Raw genomic sequence first — 24134 nt, 5'->3', positions numbered from 1 at the left:
GGAATCGAAATTCGCACTGTCGATTTCCGTTTAAATTAGGAAAGTTAGGAAAACTCTAGTTTCGTAGAGGTCCCGAATATCTGCTAAACCACACGCCAAACAATCAGAACACAAACGTATAAACGAAAGTAAGTATATGAATCGAAAAGAGAGCAAGAAGGGTTTTTATTCCGAATCTGTGTTGAGCGTTACAACAAGGTAAGAGCCTCGGCCACAAGAGCTGTCGGCGAGATTCCTAGTTGTAGCAACCTAAGACTGCAGAAATCTAATTGAGTCGCAGCTCGATAACAAAAAACGGAAAAATGCCTAAATTCTCTAAGTGCCAAGCTTTTGTTCTGAGTAGAAAAATTGCGTCCCTCTGCCTCTTCGACCTCAATATCCTTATATACTCCCCTAGAGGCGGTTTTGTTCTTTCCCTTTCTGCCCGAGGTCGAGTTTATCACTTTGCGGAAATATTTAATTTTTCTTCGATCTTCGTATTTATCATAGGAAACTTCACATTTATCCTCCGAACTTGACATTTATATTCTCCTGCATAACAAAAGATAAACCGTCATAACGAGTGGGCTTGATTTCGTATAAAATCGTAAGTGGGCTCTTAGCCGCGTTCTGGGCCCTTTCGGGTCGCTTTCTGACTTTAGGCGTTTTTACGATTTTACGAAAAGAGTGCTTTCGAAACGACGTCGATTCTGAAGAACATTCAAATTCCTCGTATAGCATAGGCAATTCGAGGTGTTCAGCTAAACGTTGCCGTTTTATACGATTAATCCGAATGTTATTCGAGACAACGAGTTTTTGCGGTTTTTAAATCGTAGAGTTCCAACGGTGACTCCGATCGAGATGAAACAAGAGCAGGTTCGATCTAATCCTGAAGGGAGGAGCTACGAGGACGGAATGAAGGCTGGCTGATTGATCCAACTCGCCGAACGCGCGAGTTGGACTGCATGTTAGGTCCAACTCCCCGAACGGGCGAATTGGACGGCTTGGCTTGCTCGATCCAACTCGCCCGTTCGGCGAGATAGACTGATCCAACTTGCCGAACGGGCAAGTTGGTCGGTGCATCCGGTTCAACTTGTCCCTTCGGCGAGTTGGACGATGGGTGTTTCGTTGTTCGGGATCCATTGTCCGAGGCCTTGAGTAACCTTTCTCGAAGACTTATCGTGTGAATCCTCTTCGAAATTGTTACGAATTTGATATTGGGTTTTTGACACGTCTCTATTCTTTTGAATTTTACTTCTTCTTTTGAAAGAGGACACTTCTTTGGAAGTTTTCTGACGTTGATTTCGTTGTGATCGATTTTGACCCCAACATCGAGATGGATTGAGGCTGATTAGGAGGTATCGCGAGCCTTTATATACACCGGGATCATCCTTCCTCACAGAGCCGGAAAAGGAAATATTCCGATAAGGGGATCCTTCCATATTTCAAAATATCCTAGAGAATCCACGACGTAGACGACCAGCGTAAAAAGGAAACTCGGTCTTCGCAAGAAAAAGGTAAAATCCTCCCTGAAAAGGAAAAAATCCGCAAAAAATGGACACGTGCCTCCTAAAGAATTTTCGACTTAAATGTGCTTCGAAGTACTTGGAACCCTTCAGACCTGCCTCTACGCATCACGCTTGAATGCTCAGGCCTCCTCTTCAAGAATCATCAAAGCTCCAGGCTCTGTCATCTCCAAGACACTGCTAGGCCTCGGTCTAGTACAAGGGAACCGGTCCTCCCCAGGTTCAGAGTATGGCTTCGGCCTGAGTGGAACCTTAGAAAGCAGGATTACTGGAGCGATGTCCCGCCCAGGGGAAGCCTGCTGAAAATAAGCAACTCCGGTTGACTTGAGGGCACATGTTATTCCCCGAGTTCGATGACGAAATCGAGAAATAAGGAGCAAACTGTTGGGGAAAAATACTCAGGTATTGAATTCCTCCAGACCCCAGGTAGGACACCGGCCTCTGGGTCCCTGGTAGGAGACGCCCCGGGTCCCCACTGGGAAGCACTCCGGGTCTGGTCCCAGGGACCACCCCTTTCCTCCGGGAAATGAAAATATTCGGATAAGGGGATCCTTCCATATTTCTGAATATGGAAGAGTTTAACCCTATTGGCCGACCAAGACCGACCTATAGACGACTATATAATGGGAACCCAAACCCTAGAACAAGGGATCGATACTTCGAGACTTAGAGGTTAGAGCTAGACGGCTAGAACTAGGGTTCATACTCAATATATTGTAATTCCGGCTTGTTTACACCATAAAACATCTCTTCAAATCTATTTCTCTTCGAATCAATACTAAATACAAACCTTATCCATCGTCCCGTAGTATTCACAAAAATTCTACACAAAAAATCCCCTAACAACATGAGCATTAAAAAACAAACAATCCCCATGACTTGATTGCGGCAACTCGACTCAGACGAAAATTCAATCAATTAGCAGCCCAAAGTGGAACAGTTCGGCCTAGATAGACTTCCACTAATTTCGCCACAATCGACGGAGCTACCGGCGGCACCAATCATTGATATTGACGCCTTATTAGCCCAAATACCCAAAAATTTACGACATGTTCTTTCTGGTTTTGTTCAACGTGCAGGTTAGCAAGACCTTGCAGGGAAACAAGCTTTACAGTGCCTGGAGAAAATTACCTAGACTCAAGTGGATGAGCAAGCTCAAATCAATAACTTACCTCAACATGAATCAACCAAACGAGTAGAAACCATGGATTAATCCCAGAATATGAAGAGGTGATCCGAGAAGGTGAGATCAGTAACTTAACTGAGACTTAGCACATACCCATGCCAAACTCTAAATAATGCAATATCAGATTCATCGAGCAAACATGGCTCCTGAAGTAGACAACGTCATTTAAGGAACGCAAAGGACACCTTTCATGGATTGCATAACCAGCATCCCTATTCCAAGCATCAAGCTCAAGATCCCACCATACAATGGAAAAACTGATCCCACAGCTCATGACCTCCTTTTGTATCGCAATGGGCAAACTCGCTTCAACGATGGTTAATGGGATGATGGCTACTGCCAACTCTTCGTTGAGAATTTGGAAGGGTCCGCTTTCAATTGTTTTTCTTGATTGGAGGACCGCACCATCAACAATTTTAACCAGCCGTTAATTGTGTTTGTGAAGCACTGCTCCATGTTCATATAAAGCCGATTTGTGGATGATGTACCAAAAAGAAGAAGACTCACTCCGATTTTTCATTGAAAGGTTAAAGACCATCCACTAGAATATCGTCATAATCGACAATGCATGCATATACGCACTAAGAAATGTCTTATGGCATGAGTCGCACTTCTGTGAAGAAATTTTGCTTAACAAACCAGCCACGCTGGAAGACGCCCTCTGCTGAGCTTCAAGGTACACGGGTATGGAAGAGGAAAAGAAATATCTTTCTGAAAACACATGCCAGCATCAAAACCTAAGAATAAGGCACATGAGGAAAGTGAATACCGACAAAAAGAACATGAAGGAACAAAACGAGACGAAGGTTCCTCTAGAAATTTGACATGCAAGGTGAGTGAGGGAAGCAAATTTGATGATAGCATAGGGACAGAAACTTTGAAACCTCGATAACAAAAAAAGTTTTAATACATGGAACTGAATGAAAGGCGAAAATAACTAACAAATTCTGAGGTTTTCACAACGGATGAGGACATACCATTCAACAGTGTGCTGGCTTCCAAAACTTTTGTTACTCCATGTCTTACAAAGAAGGATTAGCACAGCTTGAAGAATCTCTCCAAATAAAAGAACGATGACACGGCACCCCTAAGAGAGATCGGGAGGCCAGAAGCTTGTACGCAAAATGCCTACAAACATCAAGGAAAAGAGTCAACATGACAATGGAGAAAATACCTTATGTGATGATTTAAACTTTGTGAACTGGATATTATCATGTTTAACGTAATTTTTTTATTTTACAGGCCATTTAACCTCATACTTTCATGTACAAGTAACTTCGATCATTCCTCAAGCTGCTGACATTAATATTGATTAGAGTGATTGTTGTTGAGAGGACCCCAAAGTTGATACGATGGTGGATATCACTAACCAGAGTTTTGGATTTTCCAGATCTATGTGCCACAAAAGCATATGTAAACAAGATGCATGAGGAGGTAAAATCGGTAGCGTTGAAGAAAACCCAAACCCGAAGGAGGAAAGCTACAGTTCATCAGCATCCAAAGGTAGGTCCAGACGCTGATTATGTTAGAGTTTATGTTTCTGACAAGATCAAAGCAGAACTGACCAGGGTGGAAAATAAGGTTGATAGCCTTCGGCAAATTTTCATTGTGTTCCAGTTCACAATATCCAACCACATCTCAGAGCAGAACATGGAGATCCTCAAATCCATTAATGATCTCATTAATCAGTTCATTTCCACCATTCGTGTTCAAATTATTCCAACATTGGATAATGAAGTGGTGACTGTCCTTCCATTTAACATACCTCTAATTCCTAATAATTCAGCTGAGGAATCATACATTATAAAATCCGCCTTTCACAGTGTTTCAAAAAATCTACCAAGGTTGCTAATGTAAGTGTATTTATTTCTCTTAATAATCTAATTTCACCGGTATTCCATTTAATTATCTTTCTATGCAGGGTCAGCAACCCCAAGACAGTGTTGATCCTTTTTTGGTTGTCCTAGCCCAGTTCGTTTGGAAACAACTTGTCCCTATTTCTGAACACATGGACCTTGTCCCTCACGGTGGTGTGGACGATGACTCATTGCAACAAAATTTACCTTCTTCTGGAGTTACGGTTAATTTGTCCGTGAGTTCATATTTACGTTATCCTCTGATCATTTTACTATGCATAATCCAAGAATTATATTAAGTTGTATAAAATTACAGAATCTTTATCCTCGGCTATTATTCCCACCATTTTATTTTTCGCTGGACCTTAGCAAGAAAAACATATCCACAACCAATAAGTGAAGCTACTACTGAGGCTGAACACATTGATAGATTTTTTGATCAACAAGCTGCCAAATAGACGGTTCCCCAGATACTATGATCCATTGTCATAAGAGTGAGAGGCTGAAGTTGGTGCCTAGAACATTAGTTGGATATTATCAGTGTGACTAATGCATTTTTAATCGTGTCAAAGAGGCCTAATTGTTTGTCAATAATACAGGTGGGAACATAGATTATTCTGAGAAGTTTACAAAGCTTGAAGTCAAGATGAAGTCAAACTTGTAAGTTTTCCATAAGTTTAAACCATTTTCTAGTGTAGCCACATATTTGCTATGTTTAAGCAACACTTTAAAATAGTATCTAATATACGATTAGCTGGATAACCGCAAATTTCGCTTATCATAGCTATTGTTATCTGCAGTTTGATAACTGTCGGATCGTCAACTGTCTCTAGTAAAGAACTTCTTGTAATCGCCCAGAGACGTAGGCCATTGACTGCTTAGGTAGGTGTATATGTAAAAACATTACCTGTGTACTTGTAAAAATATATATCAAACACTTTCTTTGATGGATTACTCTACAAAAGAAACTATGCAGATGGTTGATATTCTCATGCACCATACACGGTCTATGTAATGGTTCCGCCCATCATTGAATAAACAAACATTTTTCATAGACAACAAATTTGTTTCTCAACTCTTTATGAACCGCATAAAATTCAACAAAACATCAGTTAGGGATAACTATGTTTTTCCCAAACAGTTGTTGGATTTACTATCCACTGGAGACATGTCTGCAGCTGATGCATGTTTTTTTTATTTCCCATTCAATCTTGAAAAAATCACTGGGTCAAGGTGTTCTCATATCTTCTAAACCGAGCTGAGAGGCATTTAACCACCCGGAAACTTAAGCCAATTGATGTGGAATGTGCTATGTATACCCCCTCCCCCAAGATTGAATCATGGGGATATATATGTATTGCTGATCCAAACTCATGTTGTAGACAAAGTCGAGGTATGCATGTGTATAACCCCTAAGTTTCTCTCCTCGAAGGCTAAAAGACTTGCAGACATGTTGTATGAAGGACTGTTGTATGAAGAACATCTGTAAAGATTCGTTTAATATTTTTACCTATGTGGCATTTATAGCTTATTAATACTTTATCGAACTGTTGTTGCACTCTCTATTATTATTATTTTTAACATCTAAAGGCTGATCTATCACTTAGACTAGAGTTTGTCTGGGAATCCAAAGCAAAATAGAACAACCAACAAAAACTAGATTCCTATAAAATCTCGAGTGTTCTTGGCTAAAGTGTCTGCAGTCCTGTTTTGAGCCCTTAGGACATGAATAATCTTGAATTTTTGAAACCGTCCTTTAATAGCTTCGAGTTCTGCTAATTGCGTGGAAAAGCTTGGTCATGCTCTTGGATCCTTGCTCATCGATATTAAATCCTTGCAATCTGTTCCGAAGTGTGTTGAAACATATTCTCCATTTCCCAAATGAGAGCATCTAGTTTAGAGTGTAACGGAGACAAGCGTCTCTCATTGTTCCTCAACCCTAGGAGTTGTTCATTTCCCTTATCATCCATCCATACCCATACATAACCACTATAATGTGATTCCACAGTCCAAGAGCCATCTACCAGACAAATACTTTGTAAGCCTACAGCTTGTGTATATTGGTTCTGCTGTGGTGGAACTGAAGACACACCATCACTTGGTGTTAAGTTTGTCTCAAACCAAGCATTACATTCACTTTGGGCATGTTTAATTAACTCCATCGAAACTCTTGTTATTCCTATGAAAACCTTATCATTCATGGTTTTCTATGCACCAAATAATCCATGGATATGGATCCTTGTCTAACTCCGGGTCTTCAATTGCACTCTTCCTATAGAATAGGTAATCAAGATTAGTATAAACACTTGATACTGAAAAAATATCAGGACATGATGGTGTTGAAGCACTCTAGTCTCTATTTTTCTAATTTTTTGATATAATATTAAATTGATTAAAAAAGAAATATTTTTTTTATAACTCTAGTATGAGAGATTTTTTTTTTTTTTTTTTTTTTACAAACTTAGGGGGTCTTATAGGATCAATGATTTGAGAGAATTTTATTTTTTTCTTCAAATCCCCTCTTATTGTATCTAGCATTTATAAATTCTATATGAAATCTAAGCTTATTGGATTAGTCAATTGTATAAGTTCTATCAAATTCCACCTTAATGTAAAATATGAATTTTGTCAATAAAATCTATCAAATGAGATTTGGATGATATTTTATAGAGGAAAAACAATGAATCTAAATACCACATCCTAAAATGATATTTGAAACTTAAAAAAAAAATTAAAAAAAATTACTTCACATTTTAAAAATAAAATCAAACTATCTGAAATGGAAAAAAAAATTGAAAATACGATTTTATAAACTTTATATATTTTATATATTTCATAAAACGGTAAATATCAAATTATAGTAATTTAAAATAAAAACATTATTTTAAATAAAAAATTTAAAAACTCTGAAATTTCTTCAAACTCATTAAAACTTGAACACTTTTTTTTTTTAGATTTACTCAAAATCTCGAAATTTCTTGTATTTAGTCAAATCTTTACTTTTCTCAAATCATTGATTTAATAAGCCCCACTTAGATCATCCATTAGATCCTTGTGGCAAACGAAACTAGTCCTCAGGCCACAATCATCCACATTCTCGCTATTATTTCTCGTTGAACTTATTTAGTGTGTTGTTTCGTTATTATGTACAATGCGTTGAGGATAACATTGCAATTGTTTCGGAGTATTGATAGCTAGTCTGACAAAGGAAAATGCCAAAAATATAACATAGCGCCGCTTTTCATGATTACACTAATCACTTTTGGTTTCACTTTTAATGAAGAATAAAAGATATTTATAATCTTACGGTTAACTAATAGATTTAGAGTTTAAAATTGAAAGGTGGGGTAAAGCTTTCGGAATATGAAAAATTTAGGATTCTAATAAATATATAAATAAATACTTTCAAATTTTGATTTTAAAAAGTATAAAAATTTTTTAAAAAAAGTTACAAAAATAATTTTTGATTTTCAAAAATAAAATTTGAAAAAAAAAATTCAGAAAAAAAATTATGAAAATGTTCGAATTTGAAAAAGTATAATTTGAAAACATAATTTATTTATTTATTTTTATTTAAATAATTATTTATTATATATGTAGAGAACAAAGATATAATAGTCTTTTGCCATTTAACGAAAAAATATTTTTGAAAATATCTTCTAATGGTGATATACATGAATAATCTATTATATAATAGGAGAGTTTCTCTCCTCCTGATGCAACACGTCAGCAGTCTGTGGGTCCCACTTTTAAAAAGTGTGAAAAAATGTCAAATCTGTAGCTCGAACCCAGGTTATTGATATATAAACACCCACAATTATACCACTGCACCAAAGGTTATTCTTTGTACGTTGATGGCCAAAACTAACATATATATAATAGATTACGAAGTTCGGAAACTAATATAACATTGTGGACCCCACTTTTTTTTTAAAAAAAATTAAAGGGTAACGAATGGACTTCGACAAAAAGTGGGCTTTGGGCTTATTGATTTTCTGTTTATTAGGCTTTGTATCTGCCCAAAGTGGTGATATGGACAAAGCTAAGAAGATTAGGGAAGCCGCCATCTTCACCATCTCCTTCGTCGCTTGCGATTCCCCTTCCGGCAATCAGCTATTATGGTCGATCTTTAAGGCTCTACGCACGTTTTGCGCCTACCAAACGCTTAGCTTCTCCTCTAACGCCTTCAGAGCTCTCATATATATAGAATCCCTCGAGGTAAAAGCTCCATCTTGTCTCAAACTTTTCTTTCTCAGTTTTCCGATCGCTTTACTTTCTCACATCCGTCGCGAAAATGACTTATCCAGCTGCTCCAGCCGCTTCAGCCGCCATTGCCACTGTTCCCTACTCCACCTTCAACTCTCTCCGCCTTGGAAGGTCCACTTAGTCCATTGTTGGTCGGCTCATCCGATTCTAGGATTCCAGGACCATTAACAAGAATGGAGAGTTTATGGGCATCACCATTCTCCTCCTTGATGAACTGGTGATGATTGTTTCTAACTTATTTTTTTATCACTTTAACTCTGCTTTGCTTATTCTTTGTTCATATATGAAACGTGTCTTCATGTTTTTGTTTTGGTTTTGTCTATGGGTTTTTTTATGAACAACTAATGATTTTTCTCTGTTTTTCTTACAGGATTCTGTGATCCACGGTTTCTTCCCTGCAATCTCCAAACAAAACATGAAAACTGAATGAATTATGTTTTTAGCAACCGTATCTAAAAGAAATAAAAGACATCTTACTTAACAAATTAAAACCTTTTCTTTTGCAGATTCCGACGACGACGAAGCACCCGAGGACCAACGGCAACGGAATGATGCGGACGAAGCCTAACTGATGTAAGTAAACTCCTCTTCAATAACGCATCACACTATTATCGCTCCCCAATCTCACAAACTTAAGCTCTAATCAGGCCAGGGATCCCACAGGTGATGCTGTCCCGACAACGGAGAAAAAAAAGAAAGATAACCTAACGTTTTTTTTTTCAGTTTTTAAGTTCAAATCAGGTTTTTGACATAGAGCCCAACATAATTTGAGCCCAAACATTTTAAACCCACAATTACTTTTTCATAATGTAAAAACGTCAACCTTCGTTTATGTTTTGTTAAACTATTTTAATCTTTATGTTTTGTTAAACTATTTCACATAGGGGGAAGATCTCCTTAGAAGGGGAGCCACACGCCACGATGCTTCCAGTTTTCACTATTCTTGAAACTCTTATGAACCACAAAGCCAATATAAGAGCTCTGTTTCAATCCAACGGCTGGATTTTGTCACAGACCACCGCTAAGCCTGAAGAGGGAAGAGAAGTGGAGTGCTGCGTTTTGGAAGATGGTTACTTGGAGTTTACAAGATGAAGATGGAACCCGTGACGAGGAAGACGAGGAGAAGTGTTACTTGGAATATCCTAACGTTGAGGATGTAGACAATGTGTGATCTTAGCGATGAAGATTAGTGTAGGTTTAATATATGCTACTATTCCTTGAGCTCCCTAACAAGTACTGCAAACAATGTGTATTTTGAAAAAATAAAATAATTTTGTAATGCAAGTAGTTTGAAACTTTGAGTATTTATTCAAACAACGGATATATACAGAGTTGATAACTTGATATGGATCCCCAAATAAGTTGGTGCTGCGCTGTCCCAATATCTGTCTTTTTAATTTCATATACTTGACGTAAGCTTTCTCATCTTCTTCTCTTTCCCTTTCCGTTGTTCCACGCTCTCTGTTCATGTTTAGGCCTTTTTCACATTCTCTATATTTTACTTTAATTATACTTTTTGAATTTTCCTTCCGTTTTGGGAGATGTCTCTAACTTGAGTTAATCGTCAAAAGCTAGGATCAATTTTGTTGTCTTATTTCCAATAAATTTTATTTTTTAATTTACATAAATCTTAAACAACACCAACGTTCCGTAAATCATACCGCCCGACCGATATCCAAAGTAACCAGCCCCGCGCTTGTGCAGGGTCTCAGCACCTAGTAATACCAAAAAAGCAGTAAACATCAAAAAATTTCATCTGTAGCTTAGTATTGTCTATCCGGTATTTAACTAGTAGTATAGTGAAGATTAATGCATTAAAAGTCCTATATTCCCCAAGTCACTCGTTTCAAAGTTTTTTTTTTTTTTTTTTTTTTTGTATTCATCAAATTAATGAAAATAAATACGTATAGCTTATTTTAGGAACTTTAAATAAGTCTTATATAGTTGTAAAGGCCTTAGAGCATCTCCATTAGTGAACCCCCTCTTGGGGTTGTTACGAATTTTTTAAAATATTTCTGGTGGGGCCATGAATAGAGATGAATCTGTATCTATTTTGCTCTTCCATTGGTGAACCTGAAGATGGAGTTCTTAGGAATAAAATTAAATTTTTTAAATTTTTTTAAAAAAGTTTTTATTCAATACAATGAGAATTCATGAAAGATTATTCATCTAGATTACCAAACTTTTGTCATATATTTTCAACAAAATCAGCTTTCAAACGATTATGTATCTGTTGATCCTGAATTTGATTGCGAATGCCAAGCATATTACCGATATTGGAAGGGGTGTACGTAGAGTACGAGAATCAACCTGGGAACTTTTGCTTGACTCTCCTGCTACGAAGTCAGATGTATCATACTGAGTGTATCCGTCTCGTTCGTTCTCTACTATCATATTGTGCAGTATGACACAAGTTCTCATAATCCTTCCTATCTTTTCCTTGTCCCATAGTAGAGCTGGGTTTTCAACTATTGCAAACCTCGATTGCAATATTCCAAAAGCACGTTCGACATCTTTTCTGGCGGATTCTTGACGTTCAGCAAATAGCTCTGCTTTAGGACCTTGAGGAAGTGGGATGGATTGGATAAATGTTGACTATTTCGGATAAATTCCGTCGGTAAGGTAGTACGCCATACGATAATTGTGGCCGTTGACCTTGAAATTAACTTTAGGAGCTCGACCTTGTAAAATGTCATCAAAAACTTGTGACCGATCAAGAACATTAATATCGTTGAGGGTACCTGGAGCTCCAAAAAATGCGTGCCATATCCAAAGATCATGTGATGCCACAGCCTCTAAGACAATTGTCGGCTTTCCTGAACCACGTGTGTACTGCCCTCTCCAAGCCGTTGGGCAGTTTTTTCACTTGCAATGCATACAGTCGATGCTGCCTATTATCCCTGGAAACCCGCGTACCTCTCCAACATCGAGTAATCGTTGAAGATCATCCGGTGTAGGTCTTCTTAGATACTCATCTCCAAACAATTGTATTATCCCATTAGTGAAATTTTCCAAACATAAAAGTGCAGTATTTTCACCAAGTCGGAGATATTCATCATACGTATCTCCCGATTGACCATATGCCAGCATACGTATAGCTGCTGTACACTTTTGAAGTGCAGATATCCCGTACCTTCCGTGAGCATTTCTTCTTTGCTCAAAGAATGGAACTTCATTACTTAGGCGATCGACAATGCGAAGGAACAATGGCTTGTTCATTCGAAAACGCCACCTAAACATTTCCGGTGGGTATGTAGGATGTTCCCTGAAATGGTCGTTCCATAGTAGATTGTGTCTTTGTTCCCGATCTCTTTCGATATAAGCTCGTCTCTTCGGCTTGTTGGCTTGAACATCAACTATTGAGTTGAAGGTATGATCAAATTGTTGCTCGAACATTTCTTCAAAAGCTTCGTTTAACCTTTCATCTATGCCATTAGACGATGAGGAAGACATTGTTTTCTTTTTTTTGGAAATTTGGTTAAGTGTTTTGGAAAGAAAGGTAGAGATAGAACAAGTTTATAGATTCAAGAGAGACAATTTGAAGAAGTAGAGAGACAATTTTAAACAGAAGAAGTTGAGTTTGTTGCACATTTGAGAAATAAAGAGAGACATAGTTTATAGAGGGCATCAGATTACATAACCCGTGAATGAAAAAAAAGAAGGGTAGAAACAAACAAAATTCTACACTTTCCCGTGAAACAAACAGACAGAAACATAAACTAGAACCCGTGTCCTGCAAATACAAAACATAACAAGCTAGTAGACAAGTAGAACCCGTGACTTGCAAAACAATACAGAACAAGCAAGTAAACAAGTTAAACAAGTAAATAGAACAGATTCAATCAAGAATAAACAAGTAAACATTGTCTCAAACAAGTTAAACTAAACATTGTCTCAAACAAGTTAAACAAGTTGTCAATTCAAAAAGTTAAAGCCACTGACCAGATCAAAGCATTTCAGATACGAGTTTGTTCTTCAGAGACACTTCTATATCAGATACTGTATCTTTTTGGGCAAGGAGACAATCAAGGATTTTCAGTTTGGATATGTTCTCTTTCACAACTAGCATGCTCTGTAATTGATCAAAAGCTGCTTCATTCCCATGCTTCTTGCGTTTGGCTGCTTTGCAAGCCTTAACACCAGGAGGCCTAACCTCTTCCAAGTCAGGCACCATCTCCGCAGCTTCCTTCCTTTTGTCCTTTGCACCATCTCTGGACAAAGAGTTTGATCTCCATTTTTGATCAAACCTAAGTTCCCTCCAGGCATGTTCAAGGCTGAACTTGACCTGGTAGTCATTTAAGAAGATGTCATGGGCAGCCTTCATGACATCATTCTCATTTTGGCCACTAGCTTGCTCCTTCAAAGCGGCCTCATAGCTTCCCACAAACTTGCACACCTGCTCATTCACTCTTCCCCACACTTTCTCCTTTCCACTGGTTTAGGATCTTCAGAGCTCTGGCTACTAAACCTAGGAACCTCAGAAGACTCTACGTCTATTGTTTGACTGCTCTCGGAAGCTAATAGGTTAACAAACCCGGGAGAGTTTAGGGAAAAAGGATCCATTTTGGTTTTGGTTGGTGTTTTTAAGTTGATTTGTGTTTTTAGATGTGGATTTGCTATGTTTTTAAACTAGTTTTTGCTTTGATAGGAGAGAACAATTAAACAAACTCTAACTACCAAACATTCATTATAGTTAATTACACAACAACTAGTTCACAGAGAGCATTCATTGCACATCAAATCAGTTGAAAAACTCGAACATTCATCACAGCAACCAACCAACACATAATTAATGAAAGTTTTTTAAAGAAAATTAAGTTCTAGTTCAGTTTAAGGCTGTTTAGTTTACTTTAGCTTAAGAACTAGAACTAAGTCAGAACTAGTTCTAGTTCAGTTTAGTTTAGTTTAGTCTAGCTTTTAAAAAAACTTAAGTTCTAGTTCATCATTCACACGGATACATTTTTTGAACATAACAACCACATTTAGAAACAGTTATTCAGATTGAGTCTTACCTTTGGTTTTCATTCGAAGCAGAGCTTCTCCAGGTCAGCGACCTGCACAGTGAGGTTATCAACCTGCCCAGTGAGGATTTTGACCTGTGACTGGACATGGAAACAGCAATGAAACTGTGTTAGTGACTTAATAAGTACCTAACTATACAAATTTTAACTACGTTAAAGGACAAATATGAGACACTCAAAAGTAAACTTCACTAACCTCCAGTGTCTCAATCTGTTTATTGAGATTCGGCACCCCCTTGATCACCTGCTCAGCCTCCTCCACCCGCTTAGTCAGGCATTCGATCTCCTCCTGAACACCAATCACCCAAGGCTGACGATAATGGAACCCATCAGCCTTGTTTACAACATAAACACAAATCAGAATCGCGTTTGTGCAAAATAATTTATAGAAATTTGCCAATTGAGACTTACCTGGTAGTTTTTGCAGGTGAAGAAGCGCTTCCCACGAAGAGTGTCGTAGTCCTCCTTCCCCCGAACCTCGTCAATGATTCTCCCACCACACAGACACCTTGTAGGAATCCTGTATTCTGAATCGGCCACGTATCCTAGCATGTTGATGTACTCCTTTTGCCTCTTTGTCTCTCTTCTCTCTTCTGCGGGATCCATCTGTACCAGAAATCGAAATGATTAGAACATAATGACGAAACATTATGTTGAAACGAACCCTAAATTGAACCCTCATGACGATTTACAACCATAAAACGAAACCCCCAAATCGATTTAGAACCCTAACTCGAAACCCCCAACTCGATTTCGAATCCCCGATAAACGAACCCTAAATCAAACCCGCATGACGATTTACAACCATAAATCGAAACCCCCATATCGATTTAGAACCCTACCTCGAAACCCCCAAATCGATTTCGAATCCTCGAGATCGCTTTCGAGCCCAACAATCGATTCTATTAAACCGTGAATCTACTCGATATTGACCGGAGCTCGTGGAGGAGGCAGTCTGTCGTCGATTAGATGGAGAAAAGCTCCGGCAGTCGGCGTCGCACGAGAAATCGCCTCTGAGAGCGAGAAACCCTAGTTTTTTCAGAGAGAAGAGAAAATGAATCCTCTCACGCTGAACCCTAGTTTCGTCGTCGTCAACACGAAAAGACGTGGCCAATGGATGGTTGACACGTGGGTTGAACCCGTATCATACGGGTTCACTCGTAAGAGCTGGATCGCCGAAATAAACCTATTTTTTAATTTTTTTTTTTCTTTTCGGGCCTATGAACCCGAGTCCATGAACCCTCTTGCATCCTCTGATGGGGATGCTCTTATAGGCCCAATAGAATAAATTAGGTTCCATTCAGTATTTCTATCTTGCCAAGTAAGCCCAATAGGTGTTCTTTCGTCTTCCATTTTTCACAATCTTTGACGAGAGAATCGCCTTTCGCCGATCTTTTTCTCCCAACAGGTTTCGTTTCCGCTTGATCTTTGTTTTTCATGTAGAATATTGATGCTTGGTGTAAGATTATAGGGTTATTAGACTCGAATTGGACAATTTTTATCCAAGTTAAGATATTCGAATCTTGAATCTGATTCTTGGCTTAGGGTTATAACGTGTATATGTTTGGTTCTTGGCACTCATGTATCCGGAATCTGAAGTTGACACGATAAAATAAATGATGAACGCTTAGCATTTTATTACATATTTTGTTTGCTTTCGGTTTCTATCTTATGATCTCGAAGTGCTTTAACCAGATGTGAATATGGTAACACCTGTCTGAACCGTCTGAAGATATACTTGTGTTTCTTGATGTAGATTTTCATCCTTTTTTACTCCTGTAATATGGGAGATTACTCAATCCAGATCACTCCGAAGCTGATCAATCAGTTAGCTCAAGGCAACGAAAAACCGAAGAGAAAGGCAAAGAGAACCAAACCCAAAGTCTCACCTCCACAGAACAATGCAGATCAAGCGAGAACACACCGTGATGCAGAGAAACCGAAGCCAGTGGCAGAGTTGCCGACCCAGACCCCACCTTTCTTCTTCCCAATTCCGCAACGAGGAGCACCAAACACGGAGCTGGAATCGATCAAATCCGTGTTGAAAGAGAGTGAGAAGGTTCTTGAGAAGGTGGAGAGACAAGAAAAGAACATTGTCGATGAAGTGACAGAGAGGGCTAAAGATCTGAGGGAGAAAGAGTTTAAGATCCCTGAACCGAAACCAATGCCTTGCTCTTCGGATCACGAAGCCTGGAAGAAATGCTACGAGGAGAACGTTGGCAACCCGTTGATATGTAGCGGACTGGTTATGAGATTCCAGGATTGCGCTCGCTGGTCCAGACAGCAAGTGAGTCCTGCGCAAAAGTAGAGATAAAATGTTCTTTTTTTTTGGCTTTCTGAGATCTTATGAATAATCAGGAGAAATGAACTTGTTCCTTTTTGTTACTCTAATAAATATATAAACTGATTCTGTGGTTATATTCATGAGATCTAAACTGTGTTCTCGATTTTGTATTTTGGCTTTCTTCCACTCTTTACATATCATTTTTTTCTATTTTGTGATAGTTCGTTTGATATCAATGGGAATGATTATAAGTACCTACCCTTTGGGTCTGTTCGGATCATTTTGCGCAGCGATTAACATGGCGGCGAGGATGGTTTTTATACAATTTAGCTTCACTTCTACATTCGTTTGATTACAGCTCCTTAAGGAGAGAGATTTGAAGTTAAAGAGAAGTTTGGTCTTGTTCCTAAGGTGAAGAAACCACTCGTTGCAATTCCTACCCTAAGATTGTGCGGACCAAATCTCTCTTCCCTTGCACCAAACGTCAGGGCTTAACCGGTCGGTTCGGTCTATAAATTCCGGTCTGTTACTTCTTCAGTTCTTTCATTTTATAATAAGAACTAAATTTCTTGAGATATGTACAACGTGTCTGTGGTTTATTACCACTAGTTTATTAAATCTAGTTTTGGTGGAGCAAGTATATCTTGACGATTACATAATAATCAACATATATTAGCTCCTACTCTCTTTATTCCCTAAAAAGTGTCATATTTTATCATTTTATTATCGGTTCCACCAAAAATATCGTTTTAGAATTTCAATGTATTTTATATTTATTTTTAACTGAATATTAATTGCAAAATATATTTTTCTAATAAATTTATTTATTTATCTCAAATACTAGAGTTGTTTACGTTATCAGACACTTTATTGAGTTTTCTTACTCAATAAGACATTTCTTGCTTGAAGAGCATAATTACCTTTCCCAAGACACATATTAGACCATTTTGTCTTTGATAATGTTTGATGGTAAACAGAACATAACCAGAGAGAGTCACGGAAATTTCAAATGTTCTAGTTAATGTATTTTTTATTATTATTATTATTATTTATGTCTCTTACTGTTTTAATCTTGCTTATTTTTAAATTAAAAATATATATAGCAAATTCGTTGACATAGTAGATATTGCTTTTTTTATTCTTTATAATTTAAGATCTACTTTGATATGTTTTTGTTATATTTAAATATATATATATTATGGACTCGTGGATAAGAAAATTGTGGATGAAACACTTTGATTTGTGTATCCATAAAATGACCAAAGAATTGTATTTTTAGCAATTTAAATAAGAAAAAACATAGAAAATTTTGCTAGATAGCCATCCACAAAAATATATCGATACACAAAAACCAGATTTATGGATTAGGTGCTCTGTGGACAGAGAATATGTAGATATATATGTTGTGGATAGATAAAGAAATAATTTGGGCTAATGCATTGTGAACACATAAATTACATATAAGTTGTGGACACACATATTTATTTTGTATTTTCATACATAATTGCATGAAAGCAGGGTCTAGAGTGTATAATTGAAAAGTTCGAAGTCAAATCAAAGAGAAATCTGCACATTTGAAATGAATGGGGCAGAAACGAAGACATACAAAAGTTCAAGGAATGCAAAAATTTATAATTCTTCGAGCTTTTGTCCATGGCGGCTCCAACCTCGAACCACCACAGCTTCACCCAGATGGCGGTTTCTCAGCTCATCTTCGACTTGGACGGACGCTAAGCTCGATTGAGCCTCAGTTTCGATGGACATAAGGAAGAGTTGCAAATCTGCTATTCCGAAGGAGAACCAAGCAAACCGGGTTGTCCGTAATTGACAGCAGGAACCACAGACGGAGGCGTAAAAAATTTACTGTCTTCGGAAAAACCGCAAAGTCACCAACTGACCATTATTCTCCATATCCCCAGTAGATACAAAATGAAACCACAAGTTTATGCTTTAATATCTGAGGAGCATGTCACAAAGCTAATCCATAGACCTACACACACAAACATATAAACTTCTTTAGCATATTGAGTTTTGGGGAAGAAGGAAATAATTCATCTTTAGCTTTCGTCAAAGTGTTGGTCAGACGTGACACCTTTCAGAATCCACCACTCCATGTGCCATTTTATTTGTATTTTTCCTCAATTCACAATTATTAATTTTTAAATATTGGTTGGAGAGAGAGTAACGAGAGTGAGTAACTTTTTATTGGGTATTTTAGTCTTTGAACAGTGAAAAAATATGTATCAAGTGAGGAGTGTCTTATTATGATATTGTAAAGTCAAAATTTATCTATGAAGGTAATTGTTGGTTAAACATATATATTAGTGAAAACATAAATACATTTTAATTATTTTTTAATATGTGAAAGTGTATAAGTGACATTTTTTATAAAAAGATAGAATATTATTTTGATAATTATTAAAGAAGTGACCCATTTGTATATAAAGGCCCACTGCAAGGAGTTTGAATGAGTCTCCTAATGTAAATACATGTCTAACTAGATTAAGATCTGCGTTTTGCGCGGAATAAATGTTATACACATAAAATTTTATGTATTATTATTTATTTACGTTTTTTACACATTATAAACAATATATATATATATATATATATATATATATTAAACAACTAAGAGTTCAATGACTATTACATATATAATTAAATTGATGTAAACATATAGATCAAAACAGTCATTTGTATTTTTATAGTAAATTTTTTAGATAACTAAATACAAAATTTTCAATATAGAAATTTTATTTTTTTATTAATTTATAATCAGTTTTACAAATTTAATGAAAATTGTGAAACTAAAATATTAAATTCTTAGTAATGCAAATTTTGAAATTTAAATATTTATGCATTTTATATAATATATAGTTTAATTTAAATGATATATATATATACATATATTTAATTTAATATTTATTAAATAAGATTTTATATTCATATAATTTTATGAACATATGTATCTTGTTATAAATAAAAATTAAACAATTGATCGCAAATTTTCAAAGTGAGATTTTTTAACTATTTTATTAATTTATTGTCGTTTTTGAAAATTCAAAATATAACATATACAAAAAATCTAAATTTTTATTATATGGTTAATGTGATTTTTTTAATTTATTTTAATAATATAAAATATAAAAAAATGATAGAGGATATAAAAGTTATTATCAAATCTTTATTATTTACAATTATTAATTATCATATATATATATTGATTTGATTAGGTAATTCCGTTTCTTCTATTTAAAGAAATAACGAAGAATATTTTTATAATTATATGATTAGTTTAATGAAAAATATACTATATGTTAAGATGTACCAAGTTATTTTTCTAATGATTCTGAAAATGATTCTCGTGATGACCCGTGTCATGGTTCGAAAGTTGTAATGTTTCTCTTTTAATATATAAAGGATTTGTTTTCTAAGACTATATAAATTCAATTTCAATCCACATAGTTAATCAAATGCTAAACTAATCATACACATGTTTCCTAGCTATAATAATAACTAATATAAAATACCGTAACATATAAGTAAACAATGAGTAAGAAAAAGGGGAGAGAAGAAAGAATGACTAAGAGCTCCTAAACTACTGACTACATGTTCTTATTTCTCGAGAGCAAAATTTGTATTTCTTTCTCTGTTCGACTTGTACACTTCAGTAAATAGAATATTTGGCCTCAGTCTCTTTTATCATTGTTTAACTAGTGTCTAAACCAAGTTATCGTGCCCTATAAAGTTAAGAAGGTTCTAATAAGATCTAAAAATAAGTCTATACATAGACATGATATATATATGTGGACAAAGATAATTTTTCAAGACTATTTTTAGTTTCTTAGAGTATGGTCCAATAGAAGTTTCTCTCCTTGGAGTTCTAAAATACATATATGTTCATGTATATATAAATAATACTTCTTCCGTTTTATATTAAATGTCGTTTTAGAGAATTTTTTTCGTTACAAAATAAGTGTCATTTTCGATTTTCAATGCAAAATTTATTTTTCTATTGGTTGAAATATGGTTAGGTGTATAGGTAATAGTATTTTTTATAGGAAATATACAAAATTAATTGTTTCTTTAATCCGTGTGGCGAAATCTAAAACGACACTTATAATGAAACTGAGGGAATAGTATTTAATTATGAGTTTCTTAAAATTACAGGAAACTGAACGGAAAATTTCTGGTTTTAAACATGTTCTTAAGATCCTGATGTCGCCTAGCAATCAATCTTACCACACAAACTCTCTTTTCCTGACTGGGTCCACGAAGAGAGTTTTTCTGTGGCTTCATAATTATCAAAATTTGGGCCATATGTACATAGGTAGAGCTATTTTAACTTTTCAAGACAAAGAAATTGTTTTTCTCAAAATATCTTAAAATCATCTGGTAAAACTCTCGAAAAGGTCCAAGATATGATATGTTCAACTCTTGGAGAGCTAGGCTCTTCCCTCACCTTTTACTTCTTCTATGTTCTCACTTCTTGGTATGTTTGTATTTGTAGTTTCTTCTATCAATCTTTTTTTCACTACACAAACATAGTTTTATTTACTAAATTTTGTCTTTTATTTTGTCTTTCTCGTGCTTTGTAATTATATGATTTTTGGATTATAGCTTTATAGAAATTTTATATCCTTTTCATTAATGACAACCTTAGAAAAGAGTACTATTTATTTTCTTGGTCTCAAATAATTAACATTTTGATATAAGAACATTCCAAAGTTATATTATCCACTCAGATGTTATCATCTCTACTCAGAATTTGCTTTCTCAACGTCCAAAAAAAATTGGTCCTTTTTTCTTTTTTTCCTTGATGATATTAAACGAAACTGAAAAGAATAGATGGTCAGATACGTTTTTAGGAAACAAAAGCCAGCTTTCAAAGAGATAAAGTGAAGGTGAGATGGTGGATACGTATCTGACCATGTATTCTTTTCAGTTTGGTTTAATATCATTGAGAAAAAAAATTAGTCCTATTAAAAGTAGAGAAATTCTGTAAAATAGTTTTTTTTTTAAGGTTTTTCACAAAAATAACTTTTAACGAAGAAAAATAACTAAAATAAATGTTATTAAAGGGTAAAAATACATTTATACCCTAGTGTTGACTAATCTAGATTTAAGGTTTAGAGTTAAGGAGTGGAGTTTTGAAGATAGAGATTCAAATTTTAAATAAAAAATTAATTAAAAAATGTTATTTTGGTCATTTTTCTTATTGAGTGATATTTTGTGATAAAAATGGCTATATGACATAATTGTCTTAGCATGTATTATTAATCTTTTTATTGTATATAAGAAAGTGAAGGTGAGATGATGGTGTATGTTGAAACCGTATATACGAAAAAACTATACAACTACTTTTGACAAGCTCATACTTCCTAGTTCCTACAAGTAGGTGCCAATGACGTCTCCTATCTCAGATCTCTTTACCAACACAATCATTATTACTCCTACCGCACTTCTCGTTCTCACTACCATCTTGACAGTTCTCTGGTTCCTCTTCAAGCGCTCGCCACAACCGCCTCTACCACCTGGACCGCGAGGGTTACCTATTGTCGGAAACCTCCCATTTCTTGACGCGGACCTTCACACATACTTCACAACTATCGCTCAGAAACACGGTCCGATCTTCAAACTCAAACTCGGCTCAAAACTAACCGTTGTTGTGAACTCTCCATCGCTGGCTCGAGAGATCTTGAAAGACCAAGACATCAATTTCTCAAACCGAGATGTCCCTCTCACTGGCCGGGCCGCTACCTATGGTGGTCTCGACATAGTTTGGCTACCATACGGTTCTGAATGGAGAATTCTCAGAAAACTTTGCGTTATCAAGCTTCTTAGCCGCAAGACTTTGGATTCTTTCTACGAGCTTCGACGCAAAGAAGTCCGTGAAAGAACGAGATTTTTATACCAGCAAAGTCAAGAAAAATCGGCGGTGAATGTCGGAGACCAACTGTTCTTGACGATGATGAATCTAACGATGAATATGTTGTGGGGAGGATCGGTGAAAGCGGAGAATATGGAGAGCGTTGGAGCAGACTTCAAAGGAGTCATTTCTGAGATGATTAGGCTTTTGGGTGAGCCTAATGTTTCGGATTTTTTTCCTTGGCTAGCTAGATTCGATCTTCAAGGGCTTGTGAAGCAGATGCGTGTGTGTGCTCACGAGCTCGATGCCATATTCGATGGAGCCATCGAGCAGATGCAAAAGCTAGGACGTAAAGATGATGATAAATGCAAAGACTTTTTGCAACATTTGATGAAGTTAAAGGACCAAGAAGTTAATTCGGAGACTCCCATTACAGTTAACCATGTCAAAGGCGTACTTACGGTAAATAACTGTTTCAGTGTCTCTAATTTGGTACCACGTGGCACGTGCTTATAGCTCCTTTTTGGAAAGTGAAAATAGAACCGTAGGATGATTTTAATCGACAAGAAATAGGCCTTGGATTTTTTAGATTTTAAAATATGTTTGGTGTTTAATTTTTGCATATACATCATATTTATTTGGAAACAGACTTTTTCCAACACAATCTGAACATGTGACCTCCAAAACCGTTACTAAGTAATATGCTAATATGTAAGTTTTAACCACTAGGATACTTTATTTGTTGTTGGTATTTTCGCATATTATAAGTTAGAATTTGGCTACTTCAAAATTTAGATGGCAGATTAATACTGGACTAGTCCAAGCCCTTATTCTGATTAAAAATGCATAGCTGTATTTGTATGTTTCTTAGTTCATGAGAGTGATTGATGTGTTTGTTATATATTGTATATTTGAAGGATATGGTGGTTGCTGGTACTGATACCGCTACAAACACAATAGAGTTTGCGATGGCCGAGCTTATAAGCAACCCAAAGCTGATGAAGAGAGCGCAACAAGAGCTAGACGAAGTTGTAGGAAAAGAAAACATTGTTGAAGAATCACACATCACTGAACTTCCTTACATACTAGCCATAATGAAAGAAACACTTAGACTTCATCCAACCATTCCTTTGTTAGTCCCTCACCGTCCAGCTGAAACTGCCGTGGTGGGCGGTTACGCTATCCCTAAAGATACTAAAGTTTTCATCAATGTTTGGTCTATCCAAAGAGACCCAAACGTGTGGGAGAATCCGACTGAGTTTCGTCCCGAGAGGTTTCTTGATAATCAGTCTTGCGATTTTACTGGAACTGATTACAGCTTTCTTCCATTTGGATCTGGCCGGAGAATTTGCGCTGGTGTAGCACTCGCTGAGAGGATGGTTTTGTACACTCTTGCGACGCTATTACATTCGTTCGACTGGAAGATTCTGGAAGGATGTGTGTTGGATTTGGAAGAGAGGTTTGGGATTGTCTTGAAGCTCAAGACCCCTCTTGTTGCCTTGCCGGTTCCGAGGTTGTCCGACTCGAATCTTTATCAATAGATACTAAGATCTTTGTATTTAGCATTTCTTATTCAAAACCAAAAGAGTATTAATTGCTTTCTTTCAGAGGTAAAGTACTATGTACTCTGTGTTCTCTAACAAGCCCCTCATTTTTATGGGTCTACTCTTAAAATAATGTGATGATTCTCAACAATCACCCTCAAATTTATGCCCTAACACTACAAGAAAACAACAAGGATACTGAGGGAAAAAATCGTCGGAATTTCGTCGAAATAACGTTATTCCGACGACATACCGACGAAACAAGTCCTCGGAAATAATTACTCGGAATTTCTTCTTTCCCCGGAAATCCCTCGGAATTTTCCGACGGAATTCCGAGGAAACAAATTTCCGAAGAAATTCCGAGGATCACTAGTTTGTCGGAAATCTCCTCGGAATATACCGAGGAAGAACTTCGTCGGGATATTTCCTCGGAAGTTCATCGATCGATGCGTTTTTGGACATATATCCATCGATCGATCCGTTTATAAAAAACGTTCGGAATATACCGAGGAAATGTGTCCCTCGGTATATTCCGAGGAAGATGTCCCTCGGTATATTCCGAACGTTTTTTATAAACAGATCGATCGATGGATATATGTCCAA

At 36.4% G+C, this 24134-nt stretch overlaps 3 protein-coding genes across 3 annotated transcripts; 2 read left to right on the top strand and 1 right to left on the bottom strand.

The window, feature by feature from the left end:
- Nucleotides 1-12759: 12759 nt before the first annotated feature.
- On the bottom strand, nucleotides 12760-13376 carry LOC106314745 (glutathione S-transferase T2-like). The gene is made up of 2 exons (XM_013752574.1): nucleotides 13290-13376; nucleotides 12760-13209 (listed from the first exon to the last, which is right to left on the bottom strand). The coding sequence occupies exons 1-2, from the start codon at nucleotides 13374-13376 to the stop codon at nucleotides 12760-12762; spliced, it is 537 nt and encodes a 178-aa protein (XP_013608028.1).
- Nucleotides 13377-15155: 1779 nt separating this feature from the next.
- LOC106318487 lies at nucleotides 15156-16263 on the top strand. Its single transcript, XM_013756495.1, has 2 exons — nucleotides 15156-15242; nucleotides 15591-16263. Exon 2 carries the CDS (start codon nucleotides 15618-15620, stop codon nucleotides 16140-16142), a length of 525 nt encoding a protein of 174 aa, XP_013611949.1. The 5' UTR covers nucleotides 15156-15242; nucleotides 15591-15617; the 3' UTR covers nucleotides 16143-16263.
- Nucleotides 16264-21522: 5259 nt separating this feature from the next.
- Nucleotides 21523-23685, top strand: LOC106318486 (cytochrome P450 76C1-like). The gene is made up of 2 exons (XM_013756494.1): nucleotides 21523-22449; nucleotides 22905-23685. Exons 1-2 carry the CDS (start codon nucleotides 21523-21525, stop codon nucleotides 23526-23528), a joined length of 1551 nt encoding a protein of 516 aa, XP_013611948.1. The 3' UTR covers nucleotides 23529-23685.
- The last annotated feature ends 449 nt before the right edge of the window (nucleotides 23686-24134 follow it).

This window comes from Brassica oleracea, chromosome C9, assembly GCF_000695525.1.
Source record: "Brassica oleracea var. oleracea cultivar TO1000 chromosome C9, BOL, whole genome shotgun sequence".
NCBI lineage: Eukaryota > Viridiplantae > Streptophyta > Magnoliopsida > Brassicales > Brassicaceae > Brassica > Brassica oleracea.
The sequence above is the reverse complement of the archived record's forward strand: the minus strand, read 5'-3'. Positions and strand labels throughout refer to the sequence as shown.